The sequence below is a fragment of the Cyprinodon variegatus genome, unplaced genomic scaffold (genome assembly GCF_000732505.1).
Source record: "Cyprinodon variegatus isolate N-32 unplaced genomic scaffold, C_variegatus-1.0 Scaffold4, whole genome shotgun sequence".
NCBI classification, from domain to species: Eukaryota; Metazoa; Chordata; class Actinopteri; order Cyprinodontiformes; family Cyprinodontidae; genus Cyprinodon; species Cyprinodon variegatus.
Genome location: NW_015150457.1, coordinates 176406 through 189658, shown reverse-complemented (window position 1 = coordinate 189658; position 13253 = coordinate 176406). Strand labels below are relative to the sequence as shown.

The window sequence follows — 13253 nt, the reverse complement described above, 5'->3', positions numbered from 1 at the left end:
ACACATTACTTGTATTTTTTCCTGACATACTTTGATAATTTTACACATTTTAGTAAATAGAATATTAAAACACTAAATTTAATCACTTTTACTAACTGGGCACCACTAGAAATATGAATAACCTTTCACCTTTCATTAAGGCCCATGATAAAGGTCTGAAGTTTTGAATTATCTGAAGGTTTGAATTATCTTGCAAAAAAAAAAAATATTTAATGAATGGACGTGCTACCCACAAAAGAAAGACATTTATTGCATTATATGACACAAGTGAAGCCTTAAAATGGATACACCAGTGTCTGAATCCAGATTTTAGTAGAGAAAAAGTCTGCAATAGTTTCTCGTTACTGGATGTTTCTATCTCTCTGTGCAGGAAGGAGCTATGGAGCATTGGTGGAATGGATGGATTCTGGTCCCTATGAGGTGGCGCTGTGGGACCGCATGATGGCTTCTCCCAGTGAATGGGTGGAGGATGTGCTGCCGCTGAGAATCTTAAACTCTGCTAGAACAGCTCTCAAATAACTGCACCCAACGGCAAGAGGAAGTATTTATTTCTACTGATAAAAATATGGTTAAGTTATTCTTTTAAACGATGTTTGAGTTGTTGGAGTATAAGATGCAGGAAATAAGAGCATTCATTACCCATCCTAATATTCTGAAGTAAGAGTTGAATGGAAATTAGAAGCAAACATCTATGGCAAATGAGTGATAAAACCTGATATGGACACTGTTGTTGAGTTTTCAGTGACTTGAGGTGAAGAGTTTTTTCGGTTAAAGTGAAATATGGTTAAATATGACCTAATTAAAACACACTGACATTTAAAGCTTGTAATTGGACTGCTTAACTTTGAGAAATCTGTTACACTTATCTTTGTATGCAAAGGCATATTCACGATTTTCCTTTTAAGTATCTGAAGAGGTGGCTTTTCTGCAGGATGATGCTCATATTTCAGGTGTCAGTGTGCAGCCTAAACCTCTACAGCCACGACCTTCTGTTTGATATCTCTGAAATGCTTATTTGCCTCGTTTATATTTACATATGTCTTCTATATGTATGACTCAACCAAGTCCCTGATATTGTCTCTCCAGATTGCATTTTTAAGTGCTGCAGCCCCTGATAAAGACACCAAAAGATGTTATCCTTTAATTGAATCCATATAAATATAATCTAATTTTTATCAAAAATTATTCATGTTTCTGACCAACGACTAATCTACAAAATGTATCTTTGATATGAGCTGCTGGTAAGAAAAGACGTTGTGACTTCATTTGAAATCAAATGAGTTAAGTTTATGTTATTTTTTAATAAAATACTCTATGTTATGTGTTCACAAATCAGTGTTATTCCTAAGATTCCAGCGTTGTTTTTTTTTTGTTACATTTATATTTTTGAAAAAATAACTGCAACAGAAACGTTTTTGCTTGCTTATCGATTCTTATTATCTACATACACATTTGTCTTGACAAACAGGAAGAAGGAAAGTAAAACTTTCCACCAACATTGTGTCCAAAACAAGTTTGTTCAGTCAAAATATTATACAGAGGAGTTAAAACCTTTTTGTTGTTATTCCCAGCAAAACAACCCTAAGCAGAACAACATTTTCTAATGATAAAAGCTGTGACTTTTTTTATAAATACACAAACATGAGACCAAAAGCATAACCAACACATAATTACAATGCTCTGTTGTTGTACAACAGCTGAACCCAGATTTCCTTCTTAAAAAATAATACGATTATATGTAAGATTTGCATTTAGATTTCTTGACTACCTGATCTAATGTAAAATCTCCCACTTTGCTGATGATTTTGTGCTGTGTTTTTAAAAGGAACTTGATTCTTAGTTCATGTTAGCCCATGAGGCGTCTTCATTATCTCACATGAAACAGAAAGCCAGCAGCAATGAAAACAGCAGTGGTGTCAGTGCAGATGCAACACCCTGAGCTGAAGAAGCTGTTAGAGAAAGAAGGAATAAAAATTATTCAGTAAATTTATTAAATTCAAAAGGGGCAAATACTAATTATAAATATCGGTTATGACTAATTCTTACCGTGAATAGCTGAGGCGGTTCCACCTTCCTCTTCTTCAGAAAAAAGAAAGGAACAAAGAGATTTTCTTTAGAGTTCAACACTTTAGTGACCAAACATCATTTAAATACACCAATATAGTCAAATTGAAAAAAAAAAGCAAAATCAAATTTAAAAGATGTTTTAAAAATTTTTAAAAATATTTTTTGCTCTTATTAATGTGATTAAATGAAGAAGTCTTCACGTGTCAAATAGTCTTATAAGAATGAAAATTTGGGAACGTTTTTTTTTTTTCAAATTTCTTTAATCCAACTGTAAAATTAGCAAATTTTAAACATGACAATTTGTTATGTTAACAGAGAGAAATCCCAACATAGTTAGAATGTCTAGTTTCAAGCCTATATAATGATTCAAAAAACATTTATAGGTGTTTTAAACCAAACAAATGTTTGTTTCTGAACATAGATGTTCCAACATAAAACTATAAACTATAAAACAACATGTTCTCTCTTATTTTCACCATTCTGAAAAATAATTTTGAAGGTCGTTTGCGTAATGTCACACATTCACCTCATGCTAATTGTATTTATTTACAGTATTGAGAACAGTGTTTTTTTGTTTGTTTTTTTGTCAACAATGCTGTAATTATTTCGTTGACGCTCCTTTTTTTCATCACAGTAACGAAAACTGACGAGCGGGTGGTCAGTCAGACATTTAAAATGCACATTTGTGCTGTAATCTGTTAGACAAGCTAAGCAGTATCAGCCGTGCTTCTACGTCTTGTTCGTTCACACCCACTACCTGGATCATGGCAGCAGGGAAGAAAATAACCGAATCGTCCGGTACTGTGAGCTCAACTCTTACTAACTCTGATCTTCCAGCTGTTCCAGCTGTGCTGAAATGCGCACACCGATGCCACACCGATGGTTTGCTCTCAGCAGTATGGCTCTTCCTGCTCTCTCTACTTAATAAACTATATAGGGCTGATCATCCTCTGCCAAGCTTAAAAATTCCATTTGTCTGACAAGATTTAATTTCTTCCAGCTCACAAGAGATGATGCTAAACATTCTTTAATTTCTACCAAAAGGAATCTCTACATTATATCCAAAGAAAATATTTCATTCTGTTTATTTTTTGAATAAAGACCCAGATGAAAATAGTTCTAGTATAGATCTTAAATATTTCTCTCTCATTGTTCTCCTTTCTATCTATCTATATATGATCTAAATGTTTGCTTGTACTGTCATTAAACATTTTCTCTGTTTCCTTTAATTATTTCAACATTTTAGTTAGCATATTTATTTAATTTAGGTTTGGATTGCCATGGCATTACAAGGCTATCATGCAGGTTCTCTCTGTATTTTTTTTTTTTATATAAAAAACCCATGAATTTAAATCTACTTTGACCCTTGAGAAGCAGTAACCAAGGGGCAAATTGAAGAAATAAAGCCAAAAGTGCCAAAGTAGAAAGAAAAATGTTTTTGTTCTTTGCTTTTTTGGAGCAATGAAGATTTTATTGATCTGTGTGTAATGCATGATTCATAGTAGATCAGGAAGTGTTTGCTTTGGGATGGAAACCTTATATGTCTAATATCATTCCTTTATTGTACATTTTGTTAGCTTGTCTGTCTGCTATATCAACCAATGCGATGTGTTGAACTAGATCTGCTATTTTCACTGCTATTGTGACCCACTTTTTTTTTATAAAGTTGAGCATTAATTCATAAAAAAGTTTATTTGAATTCTGTAAATCAAAGTTTTTTGCCCAACAGCAATGATGAACTGCAGCATTCTATACCCAGCAATTGTAGTATCTAGTCAAGAGCTGTCAGTCTGGTAAAAAAAAATCTGATTGTTATTCAAAATTGTAAAGGTTCACTTTTTTTTTGCAACATAAAACTGACAAAAACTATTCTAAAACCTTTTTAAGTTTTAGTCGATTAAAACCGACTAAAAATATCACATATTGTAATGGCTTAAATGCGTCTAAGACGGATAACAGTTTTCCTCCTGAAGACTAAAATTACTGTAAACCTAAGATGGCTGTCAAAAACAACACTGATGGAGAACAACTTAAGTTAAATGTTTATACTAAAACTTTTGCCTTAGTTACAATACAGTTCCCAACAGGCGCAGCAGCTGTGACCTCAAAATAATCCAAAACACTAACTTCCTAATTAGGATTTTGTACACAACTTTTAAATTAAGTTAAATAATTTAAAGTGTAAAGGAATAAAAAGGTATATCTAAAATGTTGGCACATCGTCAAAAAGGTAAATAAGCAAATATTTAGAATATAGGGTGTTTTTGTTTTGTTTTTTTTAGGCTAAATTAATTACAGGAATATTCTGTATAATACTGCAAAAAGTACTACAAGCTGTGCTTTCACAGAACTTCCTTCCCAGGTACTTTCTAAAACTTACCAAGTACTTTCTAAAAAGAAATTATGTTTCTATAACCTTTATTCTAAGTATTTTCCTGAAAAAGGACACTATTCCAGAAAATTACTTGCATGAATTTGTGAAAATTCAATGTAGGTACCTGATAAGGCCCATGACAGTTCCAGAAAAGTACTGTGTACTTTCTGCAAACGTTGCCTTTAACTTCCAGGATCACCTAGGTCATATTATGTAACTACCACAGCTGTTTATTATCTCCTTTTGTGCCTTTGTTACTATCAGTGTTGTGGGAATGAATGTTTATACACGTACCAGTAGTCTTTGAGCCAACAAATATGGGGCGAGAGGTGAGGGTAGCTTCGGGCGGCCCATCATCATCAGTTGCTCTTCTTCTGCGGTTTGAAGAACTACAGTCCTATTGTAAAGAAATAATAAAAGCATAACATGTCAAACGGTCTTCATGATCTCTTTCTGCAAGATTTCACACAAACTTTGAAATGTAATCAAAGTGTAGTTGGCTCACAGGCAGTAAGGAGCTGCACTGGGATGTCTCACAGAGTCGGGTGACGCAGTGCAGGAAGAAAGTGGAAACTGTGAGATTTTGATGCTCCACAAATCTGAAGGCTTCAAAGGAGAAGAGGGCTTTCTGTGAAACTCCATTTTCGTCAATCACAGTCTGTGGGTCACGATCACACCTTTGGTTCAACGAGACAAGGGGGGTTTGTTAAGCCATTGGAAGTACAGGTGGATAAAAACCAACTGTCTTTAATGGGGTTACATGTTTCCAACTCACCCAACAAAGAGGTCATAAAATGTTGATTGCATAGAATAAGGACTTGTGGTGGTGTAGCATCTGTCCAGCAACACGTGGAACCTTTAAGGAGCAAAGGTACAATTATAAAGTCTTTTCTAATTTTGACTGATTTAGACTAAACTGAAAAAGATTTAAGTACTTCTCTGTTAGGTTGACGGCTTTTACTGCAACATAAATCTTGGTTTTAAGGTTGAGTCCTGTTTGTGGAATAGTTAACAAGTTCTGGTAGGTGGAATCCTGTTTTGGGAAAAAGGAAGAATTGACCAAATCCAGCTAATGTAATATTTAGAGGATAAGCATTTCTAAATGTAAAAAAGGCAATATGAAAGCAGCTCTTACCTGGTAGAGCTCCATTCTAAGTGTGCTGATGAAGCTACCGTTATTATCTCGTATGGCAACATTAACTCCTGATCTGGAAATAGAAAAAAAACAAAACCATTATAAACTAGGTGGTTAGCAGTATGAAAATATAACAAAATATTTTACATTATCATTTTAAAGCCATAATAATAATAATTACTTGTTCATGCCTTTTTTGATTCAATCTGAATACAGCATGAATAATTTTCTAAACAATTTAATAATTAATAAAGACTTTATGTGAGGTTTTGTTTGTGCTTAGCTGTTGATTTTTAAAAAATCTTTTTGTTCAATACTTTTTTTCAACCCTGTTTATTTTTGAATCCATTCATGCTTTTGTTTCCTTGTGCCTGTTTTACTCAGACATTTCTGTAGTATTTGATTACTACATATTTACTCTAGCATTTCTTAAATTATTTATTAAAATTTGATTCTTTAAAACATTATGATGCATAATTCGTTACTATCACAGTTTTTTAGGATTTTTATGGTTTCTGCTGTGCAGTTTACCTCAAAATAATTTACAATGTCTCTGCAAAAACAAGTGCATATATTTTAGTATAAGTAACCTACATTTTTTTAAGATTTGTATCAGTAACACATTTAGGTAATCCTTGGAGGGTAAAAAAAAAAATGCTGCCGCATTTTGACTTTCACTGTCTACGACTGTAAAACTATTTCTTAAAATCTAATGTACCAATACAGTTTAAAATTACATTATACATGTTTAGCAATAACTTCTTAAATACCACCACAGTCCTTTTTTAAAAACAAAACACATTTATTTAAGTAATTCAATCGTATATTTATGCAGTTTTTGGATATATGTATTATTACCAGAATAGTAACTAAATATGTTATGGATAACATTTTTTCACATTTCATATCAGCAGCAGTATTACTATCTCTAAAAATATTTTACTAAAATGTTGCATCATTTTGTACCAAACCAGCCTCCAGGACTGCAGGTGAATTATTGCACCGAAGTCTGTCTCCCTGCATACTTACACACTGAGCTGAGTGTTGTTAAGCAGGTACTGCATTGGGTACTTGCAGGAGAACATGTACTGGATCTGTGGACGATAGGTAATCATGCCTGCAGATGGATCTACAGATATGACAGCACCGGAGATGTTCACAACCTGCACCATCGAGATGTCTGAAAATGTTCCAGTTCCAGCCTCATTTGTTATCTGTTAAGGGATAAGACAAATAAAGTAAAAAAATAAATAAAAATACATGTTTTTATTTGAACTATTTTGGAGGAGGAGGCGATATAATTACCTGAAATTTATTGTTGCAGTCTGAGAGGGAACTTTCATTTATAGGGAATCTAAATCTTAAAACTGGTGGACTAACAGTCCAGTCGGCTGTTCCATAACATTCACGGTTCTTCACCTCATTGTTTAGGACCATCATTGACTCATTGTATTGAGCATTATAGATAGGACAAATGTAGATGCTCAAGTCCATGTACTGGGTGCCACAGGTTACGTTTATGTCAGAATTTTCTGGAAGTAGTGAAGGAAAATCAAAATGAGAAAATGGAACTTGGACTGAAGCAATGAAAGCTGCAAAACATGCATTTATACATCCGAGAAAAGAAGTCGAACCTGGAGCCCGTATAGTGCCAGTATCAAGGCAGGAATCTGGATACTGGGCATCGACCTGCAGAAACAGGCCAAGCTGCCACACAAGAATGACCAGGAACATGGAGTTCAGTGTGGATCTGTAATAAAGCAGCAAAGACATTTTCTACTGATCGTTTCAGGAAAAAAATCATCATGAAGGCCATCTATCTATCCTCTCCTGCTTATTTCATCAGGGTCGCGGTGGGGCCGGTGCCTCCATTCAATGGGCGAAAGGCTGATTGCTAATCTATCGCAGGGCAACATGGAGACACACAAAGACATTCAACCATGCACACACACACACACACACTCACATCTAAGGACAATTTAACGATTCCAATTGACCTAGCAGTCATGTCTTTGGACTGTGGGTGGAAGCCGGAGTACCCAGAAAGAATCCAGGCATGCACAGGGAGGACATGCAGAAAGACCCCATGCCTCGAACTGAACCCAGAACTTTCTTGCTGCAAGGCAGCAAGGCTTCAAACTGCGGCACCGTGCAGCTCTTACCATGAAGCCCCTAAAATTAATTAACTGCGATAACATCACAAAAAAAAAAAAAAATCACATCATAATCTGATTTTTTAATAGAAAAACACTCATAAAGAATCTAAAAATGTGAGTGCAGTACATGATATTAAAACCTGAAGAACGAAATAAAGTATCCTAGTCTCACCTGAATGTCTTCATCTTGTATTATGCTCTCTTTGGTGGCCAGATCCCTCCACTTATATCTCTGACTCCAGATGGGTGTGAACGTCAACAAAGTAACCTGAACTGGCTTCAGTTTCATTTTTTCGTAATACTTGGCATAAAGTGTAACTTTGGCTGCACGTAATATTTCTATGCTTTTGCTTCTATGAATAATTTCTTTCTCAATTGAGAAGTGTAATATGGACATTAAACTTGAACTTGAGGCATACATGAGGGTAATTATAAATATGTGCATATTTTTAAGTGCATGGTACAGGAACACCAGGGAACTTTTAATAAGCACCGACAGACAAAGTCAGTTCAGAAAGAAAGAAAATCTATTACCACTACACAAGCAGTAAAATCTTCATTAAGTCACAGTAACATCCTCTAATTCTAATTTTAAATCCTAAATCTATCAAATATCTGTATCATTGATTGCATGCCAAGTGTTTATCTCTCAGATCTTTTCAAATGATAATAATCCCCACTGCATCTGTGTGAGGAAGATATTTTTAATGGATCATTTTTTGTTATGGCCTTAGGCTGTGACCTTTAAATAGCAAAATGTCCCTGCTGTTTTGTACCCTCTATGAACAAAAGACACACCTATCTGAGAAGTATCTAAACACTTTTGTGAAGCATCCTGACACGAAAAGGAACCACAAGTCCCTGAAGGATGGTAGCATAATACAAATGCAGGAACAGAGCCTGAATGAGGGTTCCCAATAGATTACTCTGGGCATATCTGATGTCAAATTCCAGCTTTATTCTGTGTTATTGATAAACAGCATTTGTCTCCTAGCAATGCCATCTAAGTTAGCGCTGACACAAAACATGGTGCCAGAAGAGCTCAGTTCACTTACCCAAGGGAGAGGATATAAAGGAGTTCAGGCTTTATGCCATTTGGGTCAGAAGCTGTAGTCAAAGGTCAGTGTTCTTGGTGCACTTTATCTAAGAGGCTTATGCTCTCTAACTTGCATTCACTTTTAAGTCATTTTCACTATTATATGGGGTTTTATTAAAGATAGAGCTAAAATATTTCACTTTGTTATAACACTTATATCACTAAATTATATCCTATTTTGCGTTGTTATATCTTTAAACACAACACTTAAACATCTCTTTTAATTAGAAAAAGGTAAATCACATGTTGACAAAATCCTGAACAAAATTGCAAGCTTTCTAGACATGCCTATTTACTTCTTTACCACTACCTAAATTTTAAATAATAAAAAAAAATGAGTTGTTGTTTTTTTACTTTAAGAAGACTGAGCAATGTTTGGATGAGAGTTTTTTTAATCGGCTTCTCTAAAGTCCCCTTAGGTGTGAGTGTGTGCGTAAATGGTTGTTTGTCCTGTTTGTCTCTGTGTTTCCCTGTGATGGACTGGCGACCTGTCCAGGGTGTACTCTGCCTCTCGCCCTTAGAAAGCTGGAGATAGGCACCAGCACCCATCACGACCCCACTTGGGATGAGCATGTAAGAAAATGGATGGCTGGATGGACTTCATACTGACTATGCAATGTGATGTGCCTATTTCTTTCCATAAATTACAGTAATCTACTGATGCTATGAAACAGGAAGTGTGGATTAAAGTGATGAATTTATCTTTATTTTGAAAGTCTTAAGCCGCCCTGAAAATAAGAACATAATCGTTGTTTGATGCTGTAGCGCACGTATTGTATACGGCTCTAAATAGGGAGTAGCAATATGGCGGCTGGTGACTTCACAGTACTACAGTACCAACACCCAATCGGCTATCCAGTGAATAAATAGAGATCAGTGGTTTAGCCTCCTGGACTGGACAAGCAGAGGGTCCTAAATCTGAAAAACAAAACTACGTCTAAGTGCTATCTGTTTTGTTACCTAAAAACAACTTTTAAAATCCATTGTTCTAATGATTTATGGATCCATTTTATATCCCATAGTACGGAAGCCGAGAGCAGTCGTGTCCCTCCGATACTTTTTCACGGGGGTTTTCTTGAGAAAACAAGTTAATGTTTTCATTACCTAAAGATAACGAAGCCGTTTTCTCGTGATAACGAGATGATAATTTTCTCATTAGAAAGCAATTTTCTAATCATAAGGAGATGATTGGTGTGTGTTAAAACTGAGGCAGCCTATGTGTAATTCTTTAAATAATCCGGATTTAACTTTTAGGTAACGAGACAACGTTGGTTTGATGATTTTCTTCTACTTCTAATTCATAAACAATTAGACCTTTGCCTCATTGCCTTAGTGCCAGGGTTTTATGAAGAGCCCCGGTGTTACGCCTGTAACAGATACAAGATGCATTAACTCCCAAAATGAGTGCAGATTAAAGATCTTCATAAAAAAAAGGTCAGATTTGTTTCTACTGTATTCCATGCATTTCAATCATCCACCACTGATCCAATGAAAAGAAAAAGGAAACTGAAAAACTGATTATTTTCACACATAGGGTACCGCAACTGCACAACTCCAGGCAACACAGGCATGGATGGACTGGGAATCCAGGGCTGTTGGGCAGCCTCATTTATTACTAATACAGGTAAATTATCTTGTTATCTCAAGAAATAAATAACTGTTTTCTCGTGATAACCAGATAATTATCTTGTCATCTCAAGAAAACAATTAATGGTTTAACCATGATAACAAATAGTTACGTTGTTATCTCAACAAGGCAAAGAAAACAAAAGTAGAGTACGACCGCAATCGGTTTCCGTACCGTTTGAGGTTAGGTTTTGATTTAATTTTTCTTTAGTAATCTTTATTATGTTCTCGTTACCCATTCAGTGATGAAGCAGCCCACACGGAGCACAACACGCTCTCAGTACTTTATATTAATCTGAAAAACATGTTATGTGTTTCAAATTAAGATAACTTTTGGGTCAAAAGATACACAGTAAGGAAAGCATTGCCACAGTATGGTACTGCTACTACTTTGCTTTAGAGGGCCAAGTCCAGAACAAAGTTGGTGGTAGTTTTCTTTCACCAATAGTACTTTTTATTTACATTAAAAACCTACATTTCTGTCTCATCTACCCAGAACATGTTCTCCAAGACTATGTGTTCACTGGGTCCAGCAAATGGCTTGTTGCAAACAGGATTTCTTACAGTTTTCTTTTAGGAAAGGCTTTCTGTATGCAAACCTGTGGCACATATGACTACTGATTGTCATACTAGCACATTCTCTCCACCTAAGCTTTAGATCTCTCCTACTCTTGTGTTGGCCTAGTGGATTAGAGCAGTGCACTTGTGCTCTGAGAAGGTTGCAAGTACCTGGTGCAAGCCCCACAGCCTCCACTCTGGGTTCCTGAGCCAAACCCTTAGCCCAGTACTTCTGAACACACAATGGCAGCCCACTGCGCTCCAAGGGGATGGATCAAAATGCAGAGAACGAATCTCCCCATTGTGTGCGTCACATATTTCAGAGTTGTCTTGGGACTTTTGGGTGCTTCTCAATCGAATGCTCTAATTAAAGTGACAAGTTCTTGATTAGTTGTATGGCCATTTAAGCCTCCATTTTTGGATCATGGATAAACCAGTTCTCCATGAGTTTTTTTTATAGATTATTGTTACCTTTAAATAAGGTATTTCAAAAGCAAAAAGTTTGTTTCGGTTTACTGTTGTATGAAGTTATTTTGATGGATAATATTCTATTTTTCAAATGGTAAAAACAAAAGAAGCTGTGAAAAGATTTCCATCTAAGTATGTTGCTATAAAGTACGTAAATGTATTTACTTTATCACCACCTAAATATTAGATTTAAAAAACAAGATGCTTTTCATGTGTCCATATATTGCACCTTTGACATGAGAGCAAAAGGGAGAAACTTTAGACTTTCCTTGGCAACAAGAACAAGTATGGAGGACAACAATGAAGCAAGAATAGCAGTCAGGATAATGTTCTGTCTACGCCCGTGACGGAACAGTCAGTCCAATGCACGTTCATGAAAGATCCTCCAGGGAATATGACTGAAAGAATCTTAATGTTTGGCAAAAAAAACACAGTGTACACATTTTCATAATTGAACAATGATGCCTTTGTTACCTTGCGAGAACATCATTTAGTTGTTTAGAGAGCCCAGAATTAAAGAAGAGCAACTTGTAAAGAATAATGAGTAATAATATCCCCTGTTCTTGTCATATTGCTTAAGGTTTTTTATTTGTTTAAACATGTGCAGAATTATTAGTCTAGTATAAAAGTACATTTGGTTTATGAATTAAAGCACATATTCTCAACTTCTCCGGATAGCATTTTTCCTCTTTATCTGTCCTTTAATTGTTATAGTATGAAATAAACTAAAACCAATTGATTTGTAAAACTTGAAAATATAGCATTTCAAAGAACAATTAGCTGTTATTAAACCATGCTTTACAATGAGTCATAACTGGAAAAAAAAAAAAAAAATCTATCCAAAGCCTCAGTATCTCTGGTAACATAGGAGCTCTCGGTTTTACAGTGTCATATCAGGACTCCGTACATGCATTGTAAAGGTAAACAAATCCCAAGATCAGGTTAAAAATTTGATCATCTGTGACCCTGATGTTTTCTTATGAAATAACCCCTGCGTTTGTTCTTATATGAATTGAAAGGGAGTATGTTTCCAGCCCTTCAGGCCTGGTTAAACTTTGGAAACATAGGTTATTTCTAATGCATGTCAGGGGTTAAATATGAAGAATAAGTATTTAATAAAATTAGCACGAGCATATGTTATGATTTTGGTTTATGCTTTTTTAAATTATCAGTCCTACTTTAAAGGTGAACAGGTAAGTCTTCTACTTTAAGAAGTTCAGACCTAATTACAACATAGAAAATGCGTGCAAGCCTTATCCAATTCAATTCAATTTAGCTTATCATCTCAAGGCACTTTACAGAGAAAACTCAATCAGATGATACATTGTTACATTCTCTTAAATAATTTAATTGACGACAAAAATCTCTCACACCGAACATTTATGGGGAGACAGTTGAGAGGAAAAACTCCCTCTGAACAAGATGAAACCACCAGCAGAACCAGACTCAGTGTGAGTGGCTTATTCCCAAGGCCAACTGGGGGTTCACAGAGACAGAGGCTGACATACAGGAGGAAGATAGAAACACTGTTGTATAAATACTTTCTATGTTAGGAAAGGCAGCAGTAAACTATAGCATCATAGGTGGCTCAGTCAGACAGAAACAATTAAGCAGATGGACTTTGGGACAGTTTTCATGCCCAAAGGGATGAAAGAAAGAGCACACAGTTATCCAGAGTAAAAGCTGAACCCATAGCTATGTCTAGGAGAGAAACAGGACTAAGCACTGAAAACAGGCCATTAGAAAAAGATGTTTTCTAAAAAAAAAAAAAAA

At 35.4% G+C, this 13253-nt stretch overlaps 2 protein-coding genes across 3 annotated transcripts in view; one reads left to right on the top strand and one right to left on the bottom strand.

Moving 5' to 3' along the window:
• The window catches only part of LOC107083708 (synaptotagmin-like protein 2), a 29881-nt gene extending 28365 nt beyond the window's left edge, over positions 1-1516 (top strand). For both annotated transcript variants that reach the window (XM_015373141.1, XM_015373133.1), the window contains one exon: positions 371-1516. In XM_015373141.1, the coding sequence (XP_015228627.1) occupies positions 371-519 (149 nt within the window). In that variant the 3' untranslated portion in view covers positions 520-1516. The remainder of the gene's footprint in view (positions 1-370) is intronic.
• Positions 1517-1628: 112 nt separating this feature from the next.
• Positions 1629-7953, bottom strand: zpld1 (zona pellucida-like domain containing 1). The gene is made up of 11 exons (XM_015373155.1): positions 7905-7953; positions 7211-7326; positions 6882-7108; positions 6606-6790; positions 5577-5649; positions 5377-5474; positions 5217-5297; positions 4947-5118; positions 4736-4838; positions 2047-2079; positions 1629-1949 (listed from the first exon to the last, which is right to left on the bottom strand). The coding sequence occupies exons 1-11, from the start codon at positions 7916-7918 to the stop codon at positions 1873-1875; spliced, it is 1179 nt and encodes a 392-aa protein (XP_015228641.1). The 5' UTR covers positions 7919-7953; the 3' UTR covers positions 1629-1872.
• Between the last annotated feature and the right edge of the window lie 5300 nt (positions 7954-13253).